Source organism: Lemur catta, chromosome 26 (genome assembly GCF_020740605.2).
Source record: "Lemur catta isolate mLemCat1 chromosome 26, mLemCat1.pri, whole genome shotgun sequence".
NCBI lineage: Eukaryota > Metazoa > Chordata > Mammalia > Primates > Lemuridae > Lemur > Lemur catta.
In genome coordinates, this window is record NC_059153.1 from 802,193 (window position 1) to 829,422 (window position 27,230).

Here is a 27,230-nt window from a genome sequence, read left to right on the forward strand (position 1 = left end):
TAAGCACCTGGGTCTGCCCGGCCTGCTGGAAACCACACCCTGCAAAACAAGCCCCGGCCGGAGCGTGCACGTGTGTGGTGAGGGGTGTGTGTGTGCATGTGTGTGTGTCAGGTTTATTTCAACTGAAGCCACTCAGATGGTATTTTGCTCCTCATCTCTCTTCCCCACAGGAAGCTGAAAGACACTTTCTAGTTCAGGTTCACTGTGACTGACACATTTGTAGCTCTTTTTTTTTAGAGATTCCTTTTCAAGTACCGAACACCTTGGCTCCACCTGCCTGATGCTACACTGAAGCTTATCAACGGATACTTTGTATTCCTTCCCAATCAACAGTTCTTAGATGTTAACCATGGCTATTTAAGATGTGGCTTTTGGCCGGGCGCGGTGGCTCACGCCTGTAATCCTAGCACTCTGGGAGGCCGAGGCGGGAGGATCGCTCGAGGTCAGGAGTTCGAGACCAGCCTCAGCAAGAGCAAGACCCCATCTCTACTAAAAAAAAAATAGAAAGAAATTATCTGGCCAACTAAAATATATATATATAGAAAAAATTAGCCGGGCATGGTGGCGCATGCCTGCAGTCCCAGCTACTCGGGAGGCTGAGGCAGGAGGATCGCTTGAGCCCAGGAGTCTGAGGTTGCTGTGAGCGAGGCTGACGCCACGGCACTCACTCTAGCCCAGGCAACAGAGCGAGACTCTGTCTCAAAAAAAAAAAGAAAAGACATGGCTTTTATTAGATCATACTTTTTGTCCAAGTAAAAGAGAAAGAATAATTATTTATAAAATAAACTTAAAAAAAGAAGAAGAAAATAAGATGTGGCTTTTAAAAGAAGGCCATCTCGGCATAATGCCAGGATAACTCGCAAACCAGTCCCTGTTTTGGTTTTGTTTTCCTCCAAGGAAGAGAAGCTTGGTGTGTGTGTGTGTGTGTGTGTGTGTGTGTGTGCGCGTACCTTAGCTTCCCACAAGAATATTATAATTATTTTCCCGATGAGGAAGAAAGATACAACCTGACATCAACTTTTAAAAAAATCAGCTTGCTTTGTTGGCCCTTCCTTTCCAGGATATTAGTTCTCGTGCAGCTGGTTAGCAATTCAGTGGCAACACCTGGAGCAGAATTAATTGCCCCTATTTATTTTCTATTGTGCATTTAATTAACTTGTAACTTACACTTTGAATTAAATTTAATGGAATAAACAGATGCTGTATTTACATGGTTCAAAAGTCAAAGCCACATAAAATCGTATCTGCTGTCTCACACCCACACCTGGCCCCTCGGCGTCCCATCCCCCACTCCCACCCTCATTTTTATTAGTTCATTTTTTATCCATTTAGGGCTCCTTTATGCCAATAAAAATAAATGCAAATATGTTTTTATTTCCTAAAATTAAAGCCCCAGACTACCATATTATATACACCATTCTGCAACTTGCTTTTTTTTTTTTTTTTTTTTTGAGACAGTCACGCTCTGTCGCCCGGGCTAGAGTGCCGTGGCGTCAGTCTAGCTCATAGCAACCTCCAACTCCTGGGCTCAAGTGATCCTCCTGCCTCAGCCTCCCGAGTAGCTGGGACTACAGGCATGCGCCACCATGCCCGGCTAATTTTTTCTATATATTTTTAGTTGTTCAGCTAATTTCTTTCTATTTTTAGTAGAGACGGGGTCTCGCTCTTGCTCAGGCTGGTCTCAAACTCCTGAGCTCAAACGATCCTCCCGCCTCGGCCTCCCAGAGTGCTAGGATGACAGGCGTGAGCCAGTGCTAGGATTACAGGCCTGCAACTTGCTTTTTAACACTATATCTGGGGGAAGCTTCCATGTCAGTACACAGAGAGCTTCCTCACTCTTTTTACAGCTTTATAGTAACCTACTGTATGGCTGTACGATAATGTGTAACCAGTCCCCTATTGTTTTTGGTAACAACTTTATTGTAATATAACTCTCACGCCATACATTACACTCATTTAAAGTATATAATTCAGTGATTTTTAGTATATTAACAAGAGTTGCGCAAGCATCACCATAATCAATCTTAGAACATTGTCATCACCCCCAAAAGAAGCCCTGTAGCCACCCACATTTCTCCCCAACCACCCCAGCCCTCGGCAACGATCAATTTACTTTATGCCTCTACAGAGTTGCCTATTCTGGACATTTTGTATAAATCGAATCATATCATACGTGGTTCTTTGTGACTGGCTTCTTTCACTTAGCGTAGTGTTTCAAGGTCCATTCATTACGACGTGCGTTTCAGGACTTAGTTCTCTTTATTGACAAGTCATATTCCATCGTACGGAGAGGCCACACTGTACTTATGCGTTCACCAGTTGATGGGTATTTGAGTTATTTCTACTTTTTGACTGTGACGAATAATCCTGACGTAAACATTCAGGTGTTCAGTGGACATACGTTCTCATCTCTCTTGGGCGCGGCACGTATCTAACCTTGACGATCAGGCAGCATGACTGCCACTGTCCTGTCCCTTTCCAGACTCTGTCCCTTGAGGCCATCAGAAAGGCCTACCCAGTTTTTAGGGGGCAAGGACAGGGATTCCACTTCTCGTTGGGGAGCATGACAAAAGATTTTCTGATTTGTTTTTTAAATTTTTCACATTGACAAGTAATCGCTGTACATACTCATGGGACACATGTTTTGATACCTATGTACAGTGACCGGATCGGGGTAATTAGCATAGCTATCACTTCAGACATTTATCATTTCTTTGTGTTGGGGACGTTCAATATCCTCCCTCTAGCTGTTGAAACTATATATTATTGTTAACTATAGTCATCACACGGTGGTCGAGCACTGTGGTCCCCAAGCCCCAGGCCGTGGACCAGGTACCCGTCCGTGGCCTGTTAGGAACCGGGCTGCACAGCAGGTGAGCGGCAGGTGAGCAAAGCTTCATCTGTATTGAGTGCCGCTCCCATCACTCACAGCAGCGCCTGAGCTCTGCCTCTTGTCAGAGCCGCGGCAGCATTAGATTCTGCATTATGGTGCGTCATACAATTATTTCATTTCATGTTACAATGTAATAATAATAGAAACAAAGTGCACAATAAATGCAATGCATTTGAGTCATCCCCAAACCATCCCCCAAGCCCCAGTGCATGGAAAAATTGTCTTCCATGAAACTGGCCTTTAGTGCCAAAAGGGTTGGGGACCAGTGGTCTAGAACACTAGAACTTTCTCCTCCTATCTAGCTGTAACTTTGTATCCTTTCACAAATCTCTCCATTCCTCCCTTCCCCCTAGCCTTCCAACCTTCTAATACCCTCTGTACTTTTTACTTCTATGAGATCCACACTGTTTAGCTTCCACATATGAGTGAGAATATGTAGTGTTTAACTTTCTGTCCTTGGCTTGTTTCACTTAACGTAATATCCTCCAATTCCATCCACGTTGCTGTGAATGACAGGATCTCATTCTTTTCTACGGCTGAATAGTATTCCTTTTTTTTTTTTTTTGGCTTTCTGTTTTTATCCTTTTATCTTATAGCACCTCCACATCAATACAGACTTGCATGCACGCCTTGGCAGTAGAAGAGAGATCCCGGAGCGTGGTGTACCAGCTCCGACAAGCTTTCCCATGGAAGTGGCGTGTGTCCCTTGCATTCTCGTTGTGTTAGCCAAAGCAGGCCACCTGGCTGTTCCCGAGGTCAGGGGGGCCAGGGAATGCCGCCTTCCCACACCCCCACAAGGAGAGGAGAATTCGAAGTCCCGGTGGACCTCCTTGACATCCATCACAGTGGTTTTATTCCAACTTATTTCTCTGAGCATTGATAAAACTTCACATTTTACAGAAGCGTTTTGGTGAGGAAACAAAACAAAGACATGATTTTTTTTTTTTTTAAATTTCAGACTATGACGGGGGTACAAACGTTTTGGTTACCTGAGATGCTTTTGTACAGTTTGAGTCAAAGTGACAAGCAGCACATCTTCTGTGCCTGTTCTTCCGTTGTTGAAGACCTGGGCTAATTCCGTATCTGGGCTCTTGTGACTCGTGCAGCAATAAAATTGGGGGTGCAGCTGCGTCTTCAATACACTGATCTTCTCTGCTTTGGACGGAGGCCCCGTCACGGGATTCCCGGGTTACAGGGTAGTTCTGTTTTCAGTTCTTTGAGAGCCCTCCGTACTGTTCTCCTTGGTGGCTACTCTCGTTTGCATTCCCACCAGCAGTGCCCAACAATTCCTTCCTCTGCGTTCTCACAAGCATTTGCTGTTCTTTGTCTTTTTGGTAACAGTCACCCTAACTGGGTTGAGATGATACCTCACTGTGGTTTTGATTTGTATTTCCCAGGTGATTAGTGATTCATGCATTTTTCTGGCCATTTGTGTGTCTTCTTTTGAGAACCAGCACGGGCTTTTCAGTGGGGCTTCCTGTCTTAGCCCCGGTCCCCGGCCGCCGCCTCACCTTCTGCCATCAACTCCTGAGCCTTTGTCCCAAGACGCTGTGGCTTATTTTCTTCTCTTCTGCTTTTCTTTTATTTTGGGCTTTAACCTTTAAAAAGTTGTCCTATGATTTTAGTGGGATGTCCCGAGACAGCAAACTAAATTGTCTTTATCTAGAAGGTCTAACGTTATACCCTGATTTTTCACTGTGAAACTATCATACGCTGTCTCGACTGCTGATCGTAACTGTGCTAAATGTAACACCTACCAGGTGTTATTTAGCCGTGTGGAAACAATGCCGTGTCATTTGTACCTACAGGCACCACGGCTGGTCTCGGGCATTTCTGAGATTCAGAATCGGCTCCTGGAAGAGGTTCAAAATCTGAATTTTGTCAAGGACAACAGCGCCACCTTTATTGAGAGGAAACTTAGTTTTGAGAAGAAGAAGCCTGCGCAGATTCCGGTGAGGTTCACAGCATCCATGACAATGACGAATGTCACTTCTTTGCCTTGTTCGAATCGTACATCACATGCTTTTCCACATCATTTATCTCGTTCTGATATCTTATGATTTACCGACTTAAGTGTATAATTTCTTATCTGTTTCTACCCTCTATAGTATAAATCCCATAAGATCCTGTATTCTTTCCTGTTTTGTGTATGATGTATCCGTAAAGTGCCTAAGATGGTGTTTGTCACATTTGTTATAGTTGTCGAATGAGACTTCATAGAGATAAATTATATCGTCCAACTCTTTCATTTCCCAGATGAGGCATCCCAGGCTCCAGTGGTGAAGTGGCTTTTCTCAAAGTCACTTAGTGCCGGAGTTGGAAAGGGGTGTAGGCCTCTGGACTCCTGCCTAATTTGCTGATGTTATTTCCCAGAAAAATACACAAACATCTACTTAATTAAATATCATTTATCAAGCGCTTACTATGCAAGGGATCGTCTACGGAACGGCGGAGAGTTAAAAAGTCGCTCACTGTCCTAGAGGGATTAGAACCTCTGCCTTCTCCTCCTTTCTTCTCGACAACACTGCCCTCGTGTGTGCTTGCTAGAGAATTCCTCAGTGAATAATTGACAGTGACAGGCTGATCACCTTGAAATAACCCCCAATCGATGTATGGCTTCTACGTTTAAAGAAATCTCCAGAGAAAAAATACCAACGCAGAGAGAATTTTTCTGTACATCTGTCTAAACCAAAACTTCTCCTTGCTTCTCGCAGCCAGAAATGCCACGTCAGAATGACACTCACCGCTGCCAACTTCTGTCCACGTACCGCGCAGAGGAGCTCTATCAAGCCAAGCGAAAGTGCAACGCGACCCAAGAATTGGACATCAACCTTCTGGAAGGAGAGCTGGTGGCTGTGATGGAGCAGAAAGATCCCCTGGGGAGTACGAGCAGGTGGCTTGTGGACACAGGAAGTAAGTTTTTTTCTAGCACGCCAACCCTCTTTGAGATTTTCCCAGGGGCCTCTGAGCACACATTTGGGAAGAGTATAGCCATGATTTTGCTGCTTCTTTCTTTTTATTTCCTATCCAGTTGTCAAAGGATATGTGTATTCCTCCTTCCTGAAACCCTACAATCCAGCAAAAATGCAGAGAGGGGACGCAGAGAACAGGTTCTGTGATGACGACTTTGACAACATCAGCCTCTTCGTGTCTTCGCGGCCGGCTAGTGACAGTGTCACCGGCACCCCCGAGAGCAGCAGCATAAGTGACAGCAGCTCATCTCTTAGTGGCACGTGCGGGAAGTCTGAGACAAACGGCACTGACGCCGACAGTTTTCAAGAAGTAGACGAACAGGTACAAATTGGAACCTTGATGTAAAAACACCTGGCTGTTGAAATCATGAAAGAATCTCTCCCTAACTTCATTCTATCTTACTGTAAGACTGTGGTCCCCAACCCCGGGGCCGTGGATCGGTACCAGTCTGTGGCCTGTTAGGAACCAGGCGGCACAGCGGGAGGTGAGTGGCAGGTGAGCCAGCGAAGCTTCACCTGTATTTACAGCCGCTCCCCATCGCTCGCATCACCCCCTGAGCTCCACCTCCTGTCGGATCAGTGGGGGCATTAGATTTTTCTCTCACAGGAGCGCGGACCCTGCTGTAAACTGCGCATGGAGGGATCCGGGTTGTGGCTCCTCATGAGAATCTAACGCCTGATGATCTGAGCTGGAGCTGAGGTGGTGATGCTAGCGCTGGGGAGCGGCTGCAAATACAGATGATCATTAGCAGACAGGTCTGAGTGCACAATAAATGTAATGCGCTTGAGTCATCCTGAAATCACCCCCCGCCATCGTCCATGGAAAAACTGTCTTCCAGGAAACCAATCCCTGGTGCCAAAAAGGGAGTGTATCTGCAGGGTAAGTTGCTAAAAATATCGGAGGGTCAAAGGGTATATATATGGACAGTCTTCACTGACATTGCCATACTGCCCTTCAAAAACATCGTGTCTATTCAGTAACAGTTAGCGATTGCTGTCTAATTCATGAACGGTTCTTTTTCTCAAAACCAGCTTTATTATGGTCTTACTGTACAGCCCTCACTCTAATTCAATTTCAGAACGTGTGTTTCACTCCAAAAGATCTCTGGCATCCCTTGCAGTCCCTCCTCTTTCCCGCCCCAAGAAACCACAGATCTACTTTCTGTCTCCACGGATTTGCCTTTTCTGTATCTGTCACACAAACGAAATCGTACATGTGTGGTGTTTTACAGCTGGCTCACTTCACTTAGCAGAATGTTTTTAAGATGCTTTCGTGTCATGGTACGTATGTTTACTTTGTTGCTTTTTATTGCCTAATAGTATTTCGTTCCATGGGTATAGTATATCTCGTTTCTCCATTCACCAGTTGATGTACATCTGGGTAATTTCTAGTTGGGGACTATTATGAACAATGCCGCTATGAATATTTGTGTATGAGTCTTTGTGTGGATTTCATTTTTCTTGAGTATAAACCTAGGAGTATGATTTCTTGTTGGTGTAGTAAATTTATGTTTAACTTTTTTTTTTAATCAGGCTCTGATATTTTACTGACAGACACAGAATGTCAGTGCTCAAAAGTTTTGAAAGGCATAACGTCAATACCTTATATATTGATAAATCGATGAGGCCTTTTCTCACGTCATTTGTCCCCGTACTTCTCCTGGACTTTGCACTAATCATATAACGCACGACAGAGCTAACCCTATGTTTAACTTTTTAAGACACTGCCAAGCAATTTTTCAGAATGGCTACATGGTATCACATTTCCATCAGCAACATATGGGGTTGTGGGCTGCAATTTCCCCACATCCTTGCCAGTATTAGCTATTATCTCTGTTTTATTATAGCTACCTTAGTGAGCATGAAGTGGTATCTCTTTGCATTTCCCTAATAACTAATGCTGTTGAATATCTTTTCATGTGCTTCTTTGCTAGTGTTATATTTTCTTTGGGGGAATGTCTATTTAAATATTTTTTGCCAATTTTTAAAAATTGGGTCATTTTCCTTTATTTTTCAGTTATAAGAATTCTTTAGAAACTCAGTGCAAGCTCTTTATCGGATGTATAAATTGTAAATATTTTCTCCCAGGCACGACTGACTCTTAACTCGCCTGGTCATTATATGTTATCACTCTTCTGTCTTGAAGTTTCAAAACTCTATTACTCCATTACGTGTTCATGTTCTTAGTCTATTCAGAGTCCTAAGAAGACATGTTATATTATAATGCCAACTAATAAATTTTATAAGTGAAATCTATATACACGGTTAAGTGTTCGGGCAGATTTTGCCTATTCCCAATCACCTAGAAAGACAGAAATCTGAGGATCAAATGTGTCAAGACACCATGAAGCCCTGGCTTGATGCAAAGTTCTAGTTCTCACTTGGCTTTCTAAGGACTTTGGGCTAAGCACCTCACACAGGCCCTTTCAGCCTGGAATTTATAGTGCGAGCCCTCATCAGTCTAGTTCGTACTAGCTGGTGCTGCACAGCTGTTCTCTCCACGTGATCCTATCGATGTGTATCACGTGAATTAGGTCTGTTAGAGACTGCCATTACCAAGAGAGGGAAAAAATAAGGTAATTTTCTTTGCTCACAACAGAAAATATATTAATGGTATCTCTCCATAAACTGTGATTTGCTTTCCTTTTCCTCTGAGTTTGGAGCCGATTCAAAACAGACATGGTGTCGGGGATATAAATAGAAGCACTGTTACTAAGAAAGCAGGATGGAAAATGTGTCTTGGATCTCTGTCCACAGGAAATTTCCTAGGCCTTCCCTCAGAGTAGAAATTACCCAGCTCAAATCGAAGGCCTCTCCGGTGCACGGGCAAAGACTGTCCCAATAAATTTACTACAAGGAAAAGAAGAGGACGCACCAGTTGGAAACCCCAGTACAGGGAGAAAAAAAGAAAAGGACACATAGAAATATTTTCCTTAATGTCTTAACTCCATGGAGGCACACGAGCCAGTGGCTTTTCCTCCCACAATGCAACTAGCCTTCATCCCTTAAAAACAAAGAAAAAGAACCCAGGTGTGGTGGCGCATGCCTGCAATCCTAGCACTTTGGGAGGCTGAGGAGAGAGGATTGCTTGAGGCCAGGAGTGTGAGACCAGCCTGGGCAACACAGCAAGACCCTAAAAATAACTGCCCAGGTAGAGTGGCACGCACCTGTAGTTCCAGCTCCTCGGGAGGCTGAGGCGGAAGGACGGCTTGAACCCAGCAGTTCAACTGCATTCCAGCCGGAGTGAGATTCTGTCTCTAAGGGAAAAAAAAAGAAAGAGAAGGGATTCTATTACCTTCATACTCCTTGCCAGAGGGCTGTTATTATTTCCATTCTATTGGCTCTGTAGGGAGAAGAAAATGGTTAACCCCCTATGTTTGTGATGTGACAAACAGAAAAATACATTATATCAGTTCCTATAAGGTGATTAAAAAGGAGGGATGCATTGTATCACCTTTATGAACAGTAAAAATACTTTGCACATTGTAACATCTCACACTTGAAGTACCCTACAGAGCAATTTCCAACACGGCTATGTAGACTTTTATTTTTTATTTTATTTTACTTTATTTATTTTCAGAACATCAGATGAAACCTGTATTGGCAGAATTGGGTGCCACTTGGGGTCACCATTTCGTCCCCTTTCTACTGTGGCAGCACTTGCTTTGCTTCAGAATTGCAACAGCACATTGCCAAGGCTGTAGTCTTGTCTTATCAATGGTTCTCGTGGACCCTGACAAGCAAGGACAGGTGGATGGGTAGTCTCAGCATATACCTGATATCCAGGGGGCCTTTTGGGGGCTTTAAGGATCATTCGTAGATAAACGATTTCATCCTGATTTAGACTCTAGTGGCTCTGGGATCTTTACGCAAGAGCTGAGTTTTTAACCTGGACTCCCAGAAAGAAAGGACTCTGTGGATGGGCTTTGCAGGGTTCCATGAATACCCTCAATTCTGTTGGAAGTGTTGTGACCATTTGCACATGTACAAATCTACGGTGAGAGAAGTCCACAGCTTTCAACAGATTTTCAAAGAAAATTTCATCTAAAAAAAGTCAGAAATCACTGCTGCAGAGACTTGACTTGCTTTATTAATTCTCCCCCTCGAGCAAGAAGACGTGTTATTAGGTGAAGAAGAGCCTCCCTTGTTTTCTAGGATGGTTCTAGTGAATCGGGAAGTCTCATGGGTGGAGTGGAAATAAAACTAACCATGCTTAATGGGACACTGTTGTTCATGAAAGAGAGTGCTCCCTGGACGAAACACGACGACAGGTCAAGTCGGGAGGAATGTCATCCTACGTTTCGGGGCCTCAGAACAAATCCACTTAGGGTCCTTTATACACATCCCACACAGAGAGCGAGGACTTTCTCTGGGTGCTTTAGAAGCGTCCCTAAATCACGATCCAGGGCCTCTGTAGAATGACGGGGGTGAGCTGACAGACATCCACAGCCTGGCAGTGCTGGGCTACACCAAGGGACTTCATATTTCAGTCGCTCACTCGCTGCCTTTTGCTGTCTCAAAGGGTTTAACAAAAGCAGTCAAACCAATGTGCCTTTTCAGCCTAATGTTACTCTCTCCGTTTATGCGTCCAGCAGTAACGGCATGATCTGAATTTGTGTTCCGCGCTGCATAAAACACGACCACAAACTCAGCGGCTTAAAACAATCCAAACTATTTCACAGTGTCCGTGGTCCGGAGCCCAAGCAGGGCCTGCCCTGGTCCCCTGCTCGGGACCCACATAGCTGCCATCGAGGTGTTCACTGGGCTGCTTTCCTGTCTGAACCCGGGAGTTCTCTTCTCAGCTCACGGTTGTTGGCAGGATTCACTTTCTCGTTCCAGTAGGACTGAGGGTCCCGTGTTCTTGCTGGTCATCGGCTGGGGACCAGTCCCAGCAACTAACGGCTGCTCTCAGCCCCGGCCGCGTGGCTGTCTCTACGGGCAGTTTATGGCGTGGCTGTCTGCTTCCCCAAGGTCGGTAGACGGCGATCACTCTCACTCCAAGTCTCCTCCAGCAGGGTGGGCCTGAATGCTCTTTTCAAGGTCTCCTCTGATTAGGCCAGGCCCACCCAGGATACTCTCCTTACGACGACCCCAAAGGCGACTTCCCAGGGACCCTTTAGGAACCTCTGCAAAATCTCTTCGCCTTTACCATCTGATGCAGCCTAACGGCCGGAGTACAATTTCATCACGTCAAAAAGTTGCACCCCCAATCAAGGGAGGGGGATTGTATAGAACAGGTGCAATAGGAGGTGGGAATCCTGGGGTCCTTTCTAGAATTCTCTAGACTTCTCCTTACCCGCAATGTCTAACAGGCCTTGTGTGGCGAGCACAGTTGCTGTCCTGAGCACGTCTCCAAGAGGAGCCGGTTTAATAATGGCAGAAACCCAGTTTCACAGGGCAGTTCAATGTCTCAGAATTAGTGCTTTTTCTTTTTTCACATAAATAGTATTGAAAATATAATGTCTGACTTCTAAAAAGTTAGCTGTTTTGCTACCAACCCCAAGTTCATGGTCTGGACCTTCATCTTTGCATTTCTCAGCTCCTTATGACGATGATGTTACATATCTAGTATGTCATTGTTTAGAAAATGCTTCGAAAAGTCAAAAAGCTGTATCCGTAATGCATTTAAGTAATCATTAACATGATGCTTTGGAGAGCTATCTATTGATATGGAAAGATCTGCAAATATAGTCTGAAGTGAAAAGCAGGTTGCAAAAATTATTATACTATAAGTGCATTTTTATTACCACTTCAGAGAGGTATGCAGAAATAAAAAACAGAAGGAAGGAAGGAAAGGAGGAAGGGAGGGAGGGAAGCAAGATAGTAACATCAGTGAGTGGTTTTTTTTGTTTTTTGGGTTTTTTATTTTTTTGCTGAACTTTATTTAAAATTGTTTCTTCATCAACATTATTTTTATAGTAAAAATATATAATTGTTACATGAAGAACATGAAAGCTTGCTCCTGGAAGGTAAGAGAGAAAAATGAGCATTTTTCATGTAATATAACTGGCTTGGCTTCTTGAGCTACATATGATATAATACTATAAATGCTGGTTTTGTAGGGTTTTAGTTTTGGAAATGAAGATTAAAATAGATTATGATTTTTGTTGTTAATTGGAGAACTGGGATGAAATCAATAAAATGAGACTCAGTGAAGACAGGAGGAAAAATTAAACGCACAAATATAGAATAAGGGAATGCTGACCTGGCAAAGGTATCACAGGCAAAGATCTGTGGTCGTAAACAGCAGCTAATAAATTAGGTACAAGTCAATAATAGAGTGTTATTAAAAAAAAAAAAGTAAATGCCATGGAGAACTGAGTTGTGTTCACAGCGTATTATACATGAAATGAGCCAGAGCTTTACAGAGTGCAAAGCAATCAACAAAATATATCTTAACAAATGCCAAGGAAAAAGAGGATTAGATGATTATGATTCAAATTAATAACATTTTAATTAATGCGTCTGGACCAAAACACAGTAACATTGAAAGTTAGAAACATACAGCCAAAAACAATTAAAATATTGGAAAAAAAAAAGAGAAATGTTTCAGCTCTCAAATCCATGAGAGGTTGAAAACATCTAACTTGTAGTCTAACATTAGAGAGACTAAAAATACTCCAAAGAGACTTAAAAAAAAAAAACCTCAAAAAGAGACCAAAGAGAATGCTGTCTCTTTACAAGCAGACTTCCATTCTGAGTATATAATAAATGCCTCCATTTAACATAAATTGCATGAAAATTGAAAAATGCTCATTTTAAATAAACTTTGGCTGTGATCATCTAAAGCTGCGGTCCCCACCCCAGGCCGAGGACAGGCACTGGTCCGTGGCCTGTTAGGAACGGGGCCGCACGGCAGGAGGTGAGCAGTGGGTGGGAGCGAAGCTTCATCTGTATTTACAGTCACTCCCCATCACTCGCATCTCTGCCTGAGCTCCACCTCCTGTCAGAGCAGCATTAGATTCTGCATTATGATGAACTGCATAATTATTTCATTCTATATCGCAACGTAATAATAATAGAAATAAAGAGCACAACAAATGTAATGTGTTTGAATCATCCCAAAACCATCTCCCTCCACCCCTGGTCCACGGAAAAATTGTCTTCCATTAAACCGGTCCCTGGTGCCAAAAAGGTTGGGTACCGCTGATCTAAAGCATTGAGAATATATTTTTAATTTTGTACTTTCAATTTACAATTGAACGAGAATCTGTATTTAATGTTTAAAATATAAACTGTAATTTCATACCAAATAGATATAGGTGAGAGTGTTTCTTTCTTTTTTTTTTTTGTTTTTTTTTGAGACAGAGTCTCGCTCTGGTGCCTGGGCTAGAGTGAGTGCTGTGGCGTCAGCCTCGCTCACAGCAACCTCAAACTCCTGGGCTCAAGCGATCCTCCTGCCTCAGCCTCCCAAGTAGCTGAGACTACAGGCATGTGCCACCATGCCCAGCTAATTATTTCTATATATATATATGTTTTTAGTTGTCCATATAATTTCTTTCTATTTTTAGTAGAGACGGGGTCATGCTCTTGCTCAGGCTGGTCTCGAACTCCTGACCTCGAGCGATCCTCCCACTTCAGCCTCCCAGAGTGCTAGGATTATAGGCGTGAGCCACCGTGACCAGCCTAGCCTAACTTTTAAGACAAATCAACACGTATTTGAATTCCTACTGTGTACCATGATGTGAACAGTAGAGAAAAGGTTAAATGTGTGTCTTAGTGCATTTGGGCTGCCATAACAAAATATAAATTTGTTGGTTTTTTTTTTTTTTTTTTGAGACAGAGTCTCACTTTGTTGCCCGGGCTAGAGTGAGTGCCATGGCGTCAGCCTAGCTCACAGCAACCTCCAACTCCTGGGCTCAAGCGATCCTCCTGCCTCAGCCTCCCGAGTAGCTGGGACTACAGGCATGCACCACCATGCCTGGCTAATTATTTTTTTTCTATATATATTTTTAGCTGTCCAGATAATTTCTATTTTTAGTAGAGATGAGGTCTCGCTCTGGCTCAGGCTGGTCTCGAACTCCTGACCTCGAGCGATCCTCCCGCCTCGACCTCCCGGAGTGCTGGGACTACAGGCGTGAGCCACCACACTCAGCCAGAGGGTTAGGATTTCAACACATGAATTTTGTGGGGGGACACAAATATCCAGACCATAGCAATGTGGTTCCTTTCCTTGAGATGCAGCTCATGCTAATTAGGTCGATATACCAACCAACAGAATCAGAATTTCATCAAAAGTTAACAGTTGAAGATTTAAATAACAACTTAAGCTACAGCTATTGTTCCCCCTTCACTGCCCAGTCTCTTTTCCTGTTCAATGAAGTCACCTCATTTCTCACAGTTTCCTTTATCCACTGACCCCCAATTTTGAGCTAATCTGCTTGCCTTTTCCTACATATTATTTTCACGTATTCATCTTTGTACGTTTGAATAGGACATATTCGTCCCCTATGTCAACTTTGTCATTTATGAAAGGTTATGTATTTCAAAATCCAGCTCACCGTTAGCTGATGTATCATCTATGTGGAGAGTTTTGTGGGTGTTTGTGTGTGCCCGTGTTCTTCTTTTGTTTTGTTTGTTGACACTTTATTTTCCCAGCTGAGTTGTAAGGGCCCTGATTAAATAATATCTGGCACTTAGTAGGTATCTCATAAAATAACTGAATGAATAAATATTGTTAGATAATTGCTTAATTTTATAACATAACTAAATATTTTTATTTTCAGTCTTAGGATTTTATGAAGGAAGAAGGATTCAACACTTGTTTTGGGACTTCTTATACATCTAATAATTATAAAGTGTTTTTTTGATGTCAGAGAAAAATTCTCTTGACTGAAATATTTTATTAATTTCTTCTAGGTCATTTAATTTTTAAAATTGTAAATGTATTACACTATCATTATAAAGGGCTAGAAAAGAAAGAAGTAAAAATGAAAATCATCTATCATCCTATGATTCAAAGAAACTACCTAACAGTATTAGATTTGTACATCTAATATATCCCTTTTTTTGGCTATTTCATCATAAGCATTTCTCATGTTATTAGTCTCAGAAAAAAACACTTTTAATGACTACAAATTTTCTTAGTATAAGGGTCTAGAATTTAACTATGCTTCTCCTGCTGAACTTTTAGTGTGATCCCCACTCCCTTCTCACACGTCACATTTCATCTGGGTATTGCGGTAACATTGTGCAAAAATCTCTTCCAATGTTTCTATTTCTGTAGAAGAAATTCTTAGAGCTATTACTGATTCAAAAGAAATTAACATTCTAAAAATATTTTATTAGAAACTGTCAGGCCGGGCACGGTGGCTCACGCCTGTCATCCTAGCACTCTGGGAGGCCCAGGCAGGAGGATGGTTCGAGGTCAGGAGTTCGAGACCAGCCTGAGCAAGAGTGAGACCCTGTCTCTACTAAAAATAGAAAGCAATTAGCTGGACAACTAAGAATATATAGAAAAAATTAGCCGGGCATGGTGGCGCATGCCTGTAGTCCCAGCTACTCGGGAGGCTGAGGCAGGAGGATCACTTGAGCCCAGGAGGTTGAGGTTGCTGTGAGCTAGGCTGATGCCACGGCACTCTAGCCTGGGTGACAGAGCGAGAGTCTGTCTCAAAAAAAAAAAAAAAAAGAAACTGTCAAATTGCCTTCAAGCATGGACAGTTTAGACTCCTGCCAACAGAATGATAAAAATGCCTGTTTCATTCTATTCTCATCTGCATCATATTTTAGAGAAATAAATCCAATAGAACACACTGGACAACATGACTTTGAAAAAATAAGAAAACTACTTTAGCATTGCTTCTGAAAGCTTGTAAACTATTACGTTCCTCCAAATGTTTACGTTCCAGTTCCATTAACGTCATTGTCTTCTTTATCTAGATTTTCTATGCAGTTCATGCTTTTCAAGCACGGAGTGACCATGAACTCAGCCTTCAGGAGCACCAGCGAGTCCACATACTTAGATTCTGTGACCTCAGTGGCAATAAAGAATGGTGGTTGGCTGAAGCTCAAGGGCAGCAAGGCTACGTACCGGCTAACTACCTCGGGAAGATGACTTACGCTTGAGAAGATAAAACTGATATTACAAACTTTCGACCTGAAAGCAAGAAACCTCCGAACTGTATGAACTGATACTGTATCAAGTTCTCAGGAAGACTGTACTTCCTAACAAGATTATTTCATGAATGTATTATAAACAATACATGTGGAAGGAAATATTAACGCAACAGAAATAGCAAACAGCCCAAGCCCCAACTAATCAACTACATAAAAGTGGAGATCTTTTGAAGGGATAAATACGTTCTTTTATCATCATGAAAGGTTGGATCTAAGGATAGGCTTTTCAATTTATTGTAATTTTTTTAACCGTATATTTTCTTAACTATGCTTTTGTCATATTTCTCTCTTGCAAATGCATGTATGTTCATATACATACATATATAAATCCATATTATGCACTGTATGTGTGTAATATAGATCATACACATATATGTAGCAGCCAGATAGTAAACTAAATACACATAAGACTAGGAATTAATTAACAGCCAACTAGTAGTCTTTAATGTAGAAACTTCCTTTAAGTTTTGAACCAATGGAAAAAACTGAGTAACCTGACATTAATAATACCTAACATTTACTGAATCCAAACTAGAGGCCAGACATTGTTCTAAGTGCTTTATAGGTAGTAACTTATTTAATACTCAAAACCTTATGAGAAAACTGGGGCCCAAGGAGGTGAAGTAGTTTAGTGCGAGTCACACTGCTAGTGAGTGGTGAGGCTGGGAGTCAGACGTGGGTGGTCTGGCTCCAGGATCCGTGCTCCTAACCACTGCACGGCACTCCCCCAAGAAGTGTCTTCACTTGTTATCCGCAAGGCACTTGGTGATGCAAATAATGAGCACTGAGGAGGACCATTTTTCTCTCAGGCTTATGGTTTAAGTACTTAGCAGCTCTTCAAAATTAAGGATTACAAGGACCTCCATGATATTAGCCTAGAGAAAATGAAGCATCTAGGTTTATTATTTTTGTTTTGTGTAACCATTTTTGAAAGTGCCATTGTTTAAAAATCATCCCACATGATTGCTAAGGACACTTTAATGAGGAGATATTTTTGGATCGCTCAATCATTTGGATAATAAGTGGGGAATGTGTGTTCCCAGTTCTGAGCCAAGATGTAAGTATTTTTAGTTGCCAATTTGTACTTAGACAAGACAGGCATTGAGGATAACATTTGCTACGACGCAATGTCCTGGGACATTGAACTTTAACTTGGGTCTTGTTCAGAGAACTGTCCTTTAGGATTTCAGACATATTTTGTGAAGACATTTTATTGAACTAAAGATGCTTGTTTGGAACAACAACAACAAAAAAAAGATTAAATTTGACTTTAGTGGTTTCCTTTAAAAAATCAAATTAAAGTGACTTTTCATTGTCCATATAAAATGTGCTAATGCGACATTAATTTTAAGGTTGATTGTAACTTTGTAAGATTTATTTGATCCTTATAATGTATAGTATGTTACACATTACTGAGGAATATAAATAACAAAATGAAGGGTGCTGCTTTTCAGAGGGCTGCTGACCACACACACACACACACACACACACACGCGCACACACACGCACGCACACACACACACACACACACACACACGCGCGCGCACACACACACACGCGCGCGCGCGCGCACACACACACACACAAATGACACAACCACAGAAATTTATAAGACATGTACACGACAGAAACATTTGCATTTTATGATATTGTTCCTAAAGTCATTAATCTAAAGATGATTTTATAAGGTTCTACTAGTAAGTTGTTTTGCATAAAATGTTGTTTTGCGTTGGGCACTGAAAGAAGACTCTCTTTTTCAGATATACAGATGTCTTTTAATCCTCCTTTGTGCCCAATTTTAAAACATAAGTAAATTATAGGTTTGCCTAGGGTAAAGCAAAAAGGAATCCAAACTTGCTACTTGTGGAAACTATGAATGTATACAAAGATGAAAACAGTGGGGAAATCATATATATATATTTAAATGAACTGTGACCTTAATACTCCCCACAAAAATGAAGAATTATGTAAGTAGTACATATCTGCTTTTCTGGCTGATGCCGATGGCCAGATGTATATGAGAAACTTTGTCCACCTGTGTAGTCCTGGGACTGATGCTTCCAGGATTGAAGAAGCCACAACACTAAAATGACAGCTGCAGCTGCTGAGCAAGAGTTGTAATGAAGCCGCCTACTGCAGTTCTGCACTATTGTGGTGAACATATTACTATAAAACTATGTTGTTTCTATTTTAAAAAGACAATCTACATTTCATTTGCCGTCTAGACATTTGTGGGTTTTTTTTTTTTAACTATACAATACCCTCATTTTCTAAGTATTTTGTTTAAAATCAAGTAAATTGTAATTTTGAGGTCAGATATTATTTTATCGGGCCTAAGGGAAATAAATTCCCAAGGTAGTTCTAAGATGTATAAATCTTAAAGAAGTTTTAAAAGATAAAACTGCTGGTGACATCAGTATAATTAAGGCTAGGTATGGTAATGTAATTATTTCCTGATGATTTTTTTAAATTAAATATTATTGTACAGTATAGGATCCTCGGACGTAGGTATTTTTACAAAGAATGAAGGGGAAACTTTTGTAGCTATTTTGCTTTTTAAAATAAATAAATAAGTACATTTTATTTAGCATTTATTTTTAAATACAGATGCTCTAAATTAATCATTATATATAATAAAGTTGAGAAATGTAAAAAAATAATCTAGTAATGCAAAATTACCATGGGTGCTTAAGTGATACGAAAAAGTCACAAAGCCACTATCTGAACATTCCTTATATTTCAGAAAAATATCTTTAGTGTTCCTTAGGATAAAACAATTCCATAAAGGTTGAGTTCTGCAGAAGAGATATAATGTACATCCTTAATCATAGCAATGAAGCATTTTTTGACATACTTTAAGTGCTGGAATATCCATATTTTGTCTAAAACATAATTTGCACTTTTACAAATGGCTATTACGTGCCTGGTACCATTTGTAATGAATGCAGCTCAGGTGATTTACAAAAATTACTGCTTTCACTCCTGAAACACAGAATTAAAAACTCTTCACTTTTCCCATTAGTTTCTTGGATTTCTGCCCATTGTACAGACCTCTCAAAGCCATATGACTAAAAGGAGGAAATCTTTATTTTATGTTCTATGACAAGAAAACCACCTTATTTAAATCCTGTTTGTTATAACTATGGCTTCTTAAGGTGCTCAATGTACTGCTCAACACTGAATATATCTGACCTCACAAAATTAGAAATATAAATTTAAATTACAGTTGATTTGGAAGTAAAAAGTTTTATTGACTGGAAAGACACTGGACTTTATACTCACTATTTAGAGAATGTTACTATTTTAAAAAGCCTAACTTTTTTTCCAGTTAGTTCCCTCCCCATATACACACTAAATAATATATTTAAAAACTCAGACACTAATTCTCCATGATCTACAAATTATTCCAATATAACAAATCTTCACTCCAGGGCTACGGGAGCCCAGGCGGAGCCTCTGCAGGCCAGACACTGCGTTCAACGTTCACACTCTAGCTAGAAATAGGCAAGATTCGCTTTAGCTTTTCAGGAAAATGAGGCACACTTTTAGCAAATACTGGAATGAGATGTTCTTGTCCAAAAATCTAGGGAATGTATTCTTAGTAAATTGAATAAAGCTTACCTTAAAAAAATAGCACTATGGTATGTAAATGTATTTATGGCTTTCTCTAACTTCTCACATAATTTTTATAATTATTGTATTATTCATAATGAAATCTTATTTTGGTAAAATGATGCATTTCCTATATAATCTATGGACATCACAATATAATTTATAATCTCAGCCACTAATAAACAGTACTGCCACATCCTTGTCAAGAGTTGGAATCACCTAACCTGTAGGTTTTAGATGCCTTCCATCTTATGTCATTATCTGTTTCATAAAGGAGGAAACCGAGGACCCCAAGGAGGGCTGGGATTCCAAGTCGGGCGTTTGCCTTCTGTGCCCTTTCAGTGGTTTTCTTTTTCTTTCTTTTTTTCCAAAGTCACTAAAATCTGTGTTTACGTGATCTTAAAGAAAGCACAACATGCAAAACAGAAAAGTGATGCCAAGTATCTACTAAAATGGGATTCAAAGATACAGTCCTAGAACTCACCTGTGGGCATCCCTGCCTATCTGTCCACCCATTCACTGAGCCATAAGTATCTGAGAGCTCACACCACCTTCTAGTGGGGAAAACAAACTACACATAACAAATTAAATAAAATCATAAGTACTGTTAATATGAAACTGGCTATTGTCATCACTGCCCAGTTAAAAAGTCTTGCAGCCCACTTTACGATACGGAAGAATCAAGGTCAAAGAGATACGTGACACAATTAAACTCTTAATACCAAATATCCCTCTATAAAACAACAAACTGAGTTATATACCTTATTAGATGTATGCATACGTATATATATGTACATATTCTAAATATACAATGCATATATTACCTACATAAACAGCCATACTCAGAGATAAACTAGTTAAAATCATCTCTGAGGTACAACAGAAATAAAAATAATTACTTCTCTTCTAAACTGTCTAGCACATATTTTTCATGATGGGATAAATTTTTTCAATTCTAGTGCCAATACCCAAACGGTAATAAGCATTACTGTTTTAATTTCTTGTAGGCTGAGGTTACATTAACTGTTATAGTTGCTGAGCTGAAATTATGTCAGGTCATTTTGTTCAGTTCAGTCCAAATTGGCTCTGAACTATAAACAACCGTGGATATTTTTTTGGTCTTTTTGACCCTGAAGCAGACTTGGGGTTTTATGCCAAATTGGTGGTTTATGAACAGAAATCTGTTTCTGAAAACAAAAACATCTGTAGGCAGATTTTAAACATGTAAATAGACATCTACTCCACATGTAAGTAATGTGATTACCTCAATCCTGGATTCTAATTAAGCATGAATAATTCGGAGCCATTACTTAATAGAGTGGTTTAAAATAATCATCTTTCCTTAGAAATAGGACAAGCTTCATTTAAAAAGCTTTATCTTCACAGGGATCACTTATCTCTATTACTAAATCAGAATAATTATTCTAGAATAATGATATTAGAAAAACCCAGGGATTAAGGCAGAGGGTTTGAAGTTAGAGGGTTATAGAGTGAAGGCTCAGTGGCACACGTCAAGGTTGACAGAACAGGGTGCTCAGTCTCGTGAACGTGGGAACTCGCTGGATCTCCAGTTTCTGGGTGAAACGAGGTATTCGTGAATTAGAACACGGCTGCTGTGAATAATAAACTGTTTCTCTGATTCAAAAAGCTCCCTATCCTCCGGCAGAACATCTACGAACAATGACGGCCGATTTGCGGGCCGGCAAGCGAGGCAACAACTCACTCTTCACAGTTTCTGACTTCACAATGTGCAAAACGATCTCAAGAACTAATCATGACATAGGAACTTCTTTTATACAAAATTAACTAAAATTAGGTAAAATGTCATACCATTTTTGGGCAGTAAGAAAATGTCCTTTCTGAATAGGAAGAAGGTGTCAATGTGTGAACAAGCCATAAATTTCCATCCACACAGTCTCCTGGGAATGGGTATTTTTCTCAAGAGTTCTCAGGAATGTGCATAACCAGGGTGAGTCAAGATTCAACCCTTGCTGAGTGTACACTATGTGCACATACTACACTGGCGATGGCGGGAAAGGTGGGCAACGTGAGAAAAATACTGTATTACAGGGTACGAGAGTTCACAGTCTACTGGAAGAGATAAATCCCAAAATAACTGATATGAGGTAATAAAAACAGTGCTACAAACGGGATGAGAAATCAATTATGAACGTTATCACTATGAGGAATCAATTATAAGAAATTAATTTTGAAAAAGGAGATGCCATCTAGCGGGAGTAGCAGAGTCAGGTGAAACGAGGCTGGGAATGACAGGGAGCGCCCAGAGCGTGGGGAGGGAAGTAGAAGACTGGACACTGGGTCACATCCACCACCCTGGAAGGTACCTCGTTCAGCAGGACCGACTCTCGGGGCTTTGCTAGAAGAAGTATTATTTCTTTTTCTTTAAATTCGCACATGCTATCAATCTTCTGAAATGCTCATCAAGAATCAGTCATTCTAATCCTTGTTTCCACACACTAGGGGAATCATTAAAATAAAAGGGTTAAAGACATTTAAAATAAAACTTTCCAAATTTTGCTATGTGATATTTAGCATTTTAAGGTAAGAAACAATCGAAATTTGATGATGAGGATTTTTATTAAATTACAGTGTATTATTACAGTTTGTGTCCTAAGAATAAACTTGTCAGCTTTAGGTTCATATGATATAAAAACCTACTTGGCCGTGTTACTTCTTCAGTTTCTTCTGGGCGGCTTTCTTCTTGACCATCTGCAACCGCTTCATCGCGTTGAGCTGGGATTCCTGTGACGTTGGGCCTTTGAGGGAAGCGGAGGGAGAGTCTGAAGTGGCTTTGCCAGCTGCACTTCCGCTAGGCCCCGATGTCCCGCTGTTTCCATTCCCGCTCAGCTGGCTGCTGCTCCCTGGAACTAAACTACTCGGACTGGGCAGACCGACTTTGCTGACGTTGTCACAGCTCACGGAGCGACTAAGGCCAGTTTTGCCCAGGGTTAGGGGTGGAAGTGGTTTCAGCGGCACAGTGGGACTGGTGCTGTTACCGGAACCTATTTTGGAACCCAGTCCACCTTTGGATGACGCTGCCAGACTAGTTAAACCCACGGGCTTCTGGTTCGCTGACGAGGTAGCGGGTTTCCCGGTGCTGTTTTGTGCTGTTGAACTCAATTTCGCTGTCGAGGGGCCAGCAGAGGAAGTCTTGGCTGCAAAAGCTGCCCATCCAGTGAGGCCGCTGGTTACTGAAGAGGAAACACTGGTACTAGAAGAATTTCCTGAAATAACCGTGGAAGGCTAAAAGAAAAAAATTAAATATTACATTGGAGCCAAGTGTAATCAACACCTATCTGATATCCTTGAATATATAACAAGTTTAATGGTTAGATTTGTCATTACCAAAGTAGTGACCTGGGAAATTTAAGTCTCACCATCAAATTAGGTTTTTATGAAACTGATCTGAAAAACCACACAGAACAAAACTTATCCACAGCTAGTAGGAATTACCATTTCCAAAACAGAAAGTCTGGATGCCATCTTCTTGCCAAGAAAATATACAGAATTCATTTTGGGGAACTGCCTTTAGATTCAGCTATAAGTCTTATCAGAAAAATCAGATTTAGTGCTTTATTTTTTTTTACCCAAAAAGGTACTACCTAGCTCATTAAAACATCTAATTCTTTAGATTTTGCCACAAATGACTAGTGGATCATTTCAAGAACAGAATCCACCCTTAATGGACAAAAATGCTTATACCCAGGAAATTCAGGAGAAGATACCTGAGACGAAGAGATTCACTTAATAATCATTTACTGAGTGGCTGTGTGAGAGAAAGAAAACAGTTGTATGTAAATTCTAAACCCATTAAAAAGATGTTCTCCCAAACTCTGAGCAACAGCTACAGCGCTGCAAAATATATGCAGATGTACACAGTTAACTACTTGGAAGTACACAACTTTTATGATACATTAAAAAGGTTTCATGATTTTAGTTTCATAATTTGTCTGTGCTTCTGAGGCTCACACAACAGATTCCTGTTTCTGAAAAAAGAATTTCATCAATTGCTTTGCTGGCTGCACAGCGACATTTTGGGTAGGACTGACTCACTCCCTGATATATTTTTTAAAGGTTTATTTATTTCTTACTATTTCAATGTAGAAAATAAATTTCTTAAGTACTTTTAACAATAGATATTTTCTTGCCCATTATCCTATTGGAAAAGCCATTTGCTTTTTATGTGTGAATGGAAATGATTTTTTTCATAGTACAAACTTATTCACTTTTATCAAAAGACAACAAAAAACCTTTTAATCAAAACAAACATGACTGCCAAGGCCTTAATTTATTTGCCATAAAATGATTTCATGGTGGATTTCCTAAAAACATACTTTAGTCGTAATGGGTTAGTATAAAAATCTACCAAAAAGTGATTAAGTATACAATATAGCAACTCTAATTAGTTTCAATAAATTAGTTATTCTTACTTCTACTCCAATTTACCAAGTTCCTATATGACAAATCAATAATGGATATCCCTTGGGCATCAATTCTTCCTTGGTAAAATAAAATAAAAAATGACCTACAAATACAATTATCAATATCTTTCTCAGAGTACTTTATATTCACATTCTTTTTCATCACACCAAGGTTCTTGAGCTTGCTACTTATAATTGCTTAGACAAGGTATTATCTTTAGAATTTTCTCAAGTAAATATTTGAGAATTTGAGGCTAATATTTTTTTAGTACTACACTTAAAATTGGAATGTATAACCCAGTAAATTTATACATATTACATACATATAATTTACATGTATGTAATATATGATTAATACATATAATTTTTGTTATAAAATTAAATTAGAAAATTCTTTTATTTCATGTCATCAAAATGCCAGAATATTAATAATAATGTAAACTTATTTCAAAGATGCAAATCTAGAAATGAGAAAGGTGATATTCTTAGTAGATAATATGGTCCCTTAGTATAACAGGTAGATACCATGAAAGTTCATGATAATAAAGAAAAAAAACCAAAAAACCATATTCTTGACAAGAATATGGCAAGAACACTTTTTCAATAGCCAGTAAGTAGGAAGAAAAAAAGCTATGAGGCCAATCAGCTTACACAGTATAGGGAGCAAAACTATTGCTGCTGATGGCAAAGGTACTTAGAATTTAATCTAAATTCCTGATTGGAGGTAAGTATCTAACCACATAAGAATGGTAAAGAATGTCATTTAGGAGTGATTGCAGACTGTTTCTGTTTGTGATAAAAAGAAACACAGCAAAGTTAGAGATTAGATAATAATACAAATGTTCCTTTTCCACCTAACAGTAGCGCAGTCTTAATTTCTAACATATAGCCATTTAGTACATAAAGTTTCTCCTTAAATTTTTTGTCAAGCAACTATTGTGTAGTCTACTAAATAAAGATATAATCTCAGATAAAAATGGAACGTACTATACCTTAACTTCCGTTCTTTTAAATGCTAGAAAAGTGGTCTCTTGTTTGAGTTTAGTTTCTGGTTTCTTCACCAATGGATCTTTGACAGCTGGAGCTACAGAAACAACTGTAGGGGCTGGTTTCTGTGGTGGTTTCTGAGTTTTTTGTGCCTGCAAAAATCAGCGGATTAAATTAGATTAAAAAATCTTAATTAAATGCACACAAAAAGGTTAATCTATCAGAGTTCTCATCATTGAAGTGAAATGGGTCTCAACATTAAAAAATGTTATGATGACAATGAATACATAGGCTCTTAGACAAATTATTTTTATCATCAACATATTAATAGTTTAACAGATTTCATTAATTTCTAAACAGTAAAGATAATAGTAAGCTTTAGAAATCATGCTGAATAGGGTTGGTTAAATACAATTTTAACAAGACAAACCAAACTTTTTTTTTTAAAGAAGGAAAATCACAAACTGTATGTAACTAGTTAGCTTTACTTATCATGAAGTACATTTATTTTTCATTTCGGTTGGTCAAAGACTTAGGAGTTTCCTTCTTAGGGTGTAAGTCCCTGAGTCACAAAGGGTAAGTTAAAACGTAGCTCAGGCCATCTGTATGGTTTTAAATACAGAATGGGAAGGGAAAAATGATGGACAAACGACGGACCTTTCTGAGGTTTCTCCACACCGCACATCTAGGCACACTAAATCCTTAGAGCCACAAACGCAAATTTCTATGTTCCAAAAGAAGGATGTATATCCATTGTTCCTTTATAAGCATTTTCAGTTTTATTTTGACCAATAATTGATTTTTTCCTTTATTTTATAACTAAGTGCTTTACTAAACTGTCCTATAAACTCTAATCAGTTTTTAGTTTCTTAGTGTTTTCCAGGTAGATACTCATAACTATGCAGACGGTACAGTCCAGCGTTTAAGAGCTCAGTTCTCTGGAGTCAGACAGAGCTGGGATTAAAACCCAGCTCACTACTTTCCCAGCCATGTTACTTCAAGTAAAATACGTAAATCTCTAAAAGCCTCATTCTCTCCATCTGTGAAATGATAACAAGTACCATCTATTTCGAAGGTAGGTTGTGAGGATGATGATGATTATGTAAGAGGTGAGCACAATGTCTGGCCCATGTTGAGAACTGGACACAACAGTGACTGTTTATTCATAATTATCTACAGAGGATAATCAAACAGAATCCAGAAGCGCCCACCCACCCTGGATGGGGAAAGCTGCCCCCAGCCAGCCATTCCACAGTCTTGGACAACCCTCATGAGTCCACAGAATGCTATACCAGGCAATTTATTAATAACTTGTTCCCATTTTTGGAAGCCTGAATTTGGCCTGTTTTATCCTTGTTTAGACATTCTTGCAATAATCTTTTTTTTTTTTTAATTTTTATTCCCTCTCAGAAAGAACTTTTCGTTCCTTGTGCTATTGTTTGCTGTACTATGTAATTTTGACCCTTAAATCTTAATTCATGTCACTTTTTACATTATACACTTTTCACATCAAAGTACATTTACCTGCAAGCATCCCTTACAAAGCAGCATTCAGATTAAGAATATTAAAGATGCTGGAAGACTCCCCGTGGTAAAGCATCTCTTGCAAGCAGGAAAGGAGGGGCACTCTATCCTCTACTGCAAATGCAGCTTCACAGTAACTCAGAGACACATGGCTCCGTGACCACGGCCTCCAATCTCACACTGCCCCTCTGCCCGCACCTACCATTCCAGAGCTAGACTCTGACGACCAACCTAACCTGTATATTTTAGCAGATGAACACTGATTATGAAGCCCAGAAAGGGCCTCTGCCTAGGACATGATCTTTGGATCTCTTCTGCCTCCCTATTTTACCCAGCTCCTTAGAAGCTGAGTAAGAAATGCCCAGAACCCTTTGTCCTTTGCTGGTAATGCCAGTTTTGGGAACTAGGATATAACTGCCGACTCGGTGTTGTTCAACAAAGGCACCACGGTTTTTCTCTGGGTAATTGCTTCATACATTGCAGAATGTGTGAAACTCCCCACTCAGGCCCCAACTGCCAGTATGGCACTGATCAAAACACCCACATATTTCTAAATCCTGCCGAGTCCGAGTGTGTTACTACCTCAGAGTGAGAGCCGGGGAAGTAAGTTATATGAGTCTCTTAATTGAGTGGGGGCAAAACCCATCACTGGGTTGAGAGAAAATCATGGAACTAAAGACTGAC

The 27,230-nt window shown here is 40.1% G+C and overlaps 2 protein-coding genes across 8 annotated transcripts in view; one reads left to right on the forward strand and one right to left on the reverse strand.

Moving 5' to 3' along the window:
* ARHGEF38 (Rho guanine nucleotide exchange factor 38) overlaps nucleotides 1-16,191 on the forward strand; it is a 70,533-nt gene extending 54,342 nt beyond the window's left edge. The window contains exons 11-14 of the mRNA XM_045537405.1: nucleotides 4,702-4,845; nucleotides 5,608-5,806; nucleotides 5,925-6,187; nucleotides 15,745-16,191. Of these exons, the coding sequence (XP_045393361.1) occupies nucleotides 4,702-4,845; nucleotides 5,608-5,806; nucleotides 5,925-6,187; nucleotides 15,745-15,930 (792 nt within the window). The 3' untranslated portion in view covers nucleotides 15,931-16,191. The remainder of the gene's footprint in view (nucleotides 1-4,701; nucleotides 4,846-5,607; nucleotides 5,807-5,924; nucleotides 6,188-15,744) is intronic.
* INTS12 (integrator complex subunit 12) overlaps nucleotides 9,033-27,230 on the reverse strand; it is a 29,561-nt gene continuing 11,363 nt past the window's right edge. For 4 of the 7 annotated variants that reach the window (XM_045537401.1, XM_045537402.1, XM_045537400.1 and 1 more), the window contains exons 6-7: nucleotides 25,028-25,174; nucleotides 22,169-22,857 (exon numbers count right to left, since the gene is read on the reverse strand). In XM_045537401.1, coding sequence (XP_045393357.1) covers nucleotides 22,282-22,857; nucleotides 25,028-25,174 — 723 coding nt within the window. In that variant the 3' untranslated portion in view covers nucleotides 22,169-22,281. Of the gene's footprint in view, nucleotides 9,123-21,438; nucleotides 22,071-22,168; nucleotides 22,858-25,027; nucleotides 25,175-27,230 lie in introns of those variants that run through there. The other 3 variants (XR_006731462.1, XM_045537404.1, XM_045537403.1) reach the window with 3 other exon arrangements.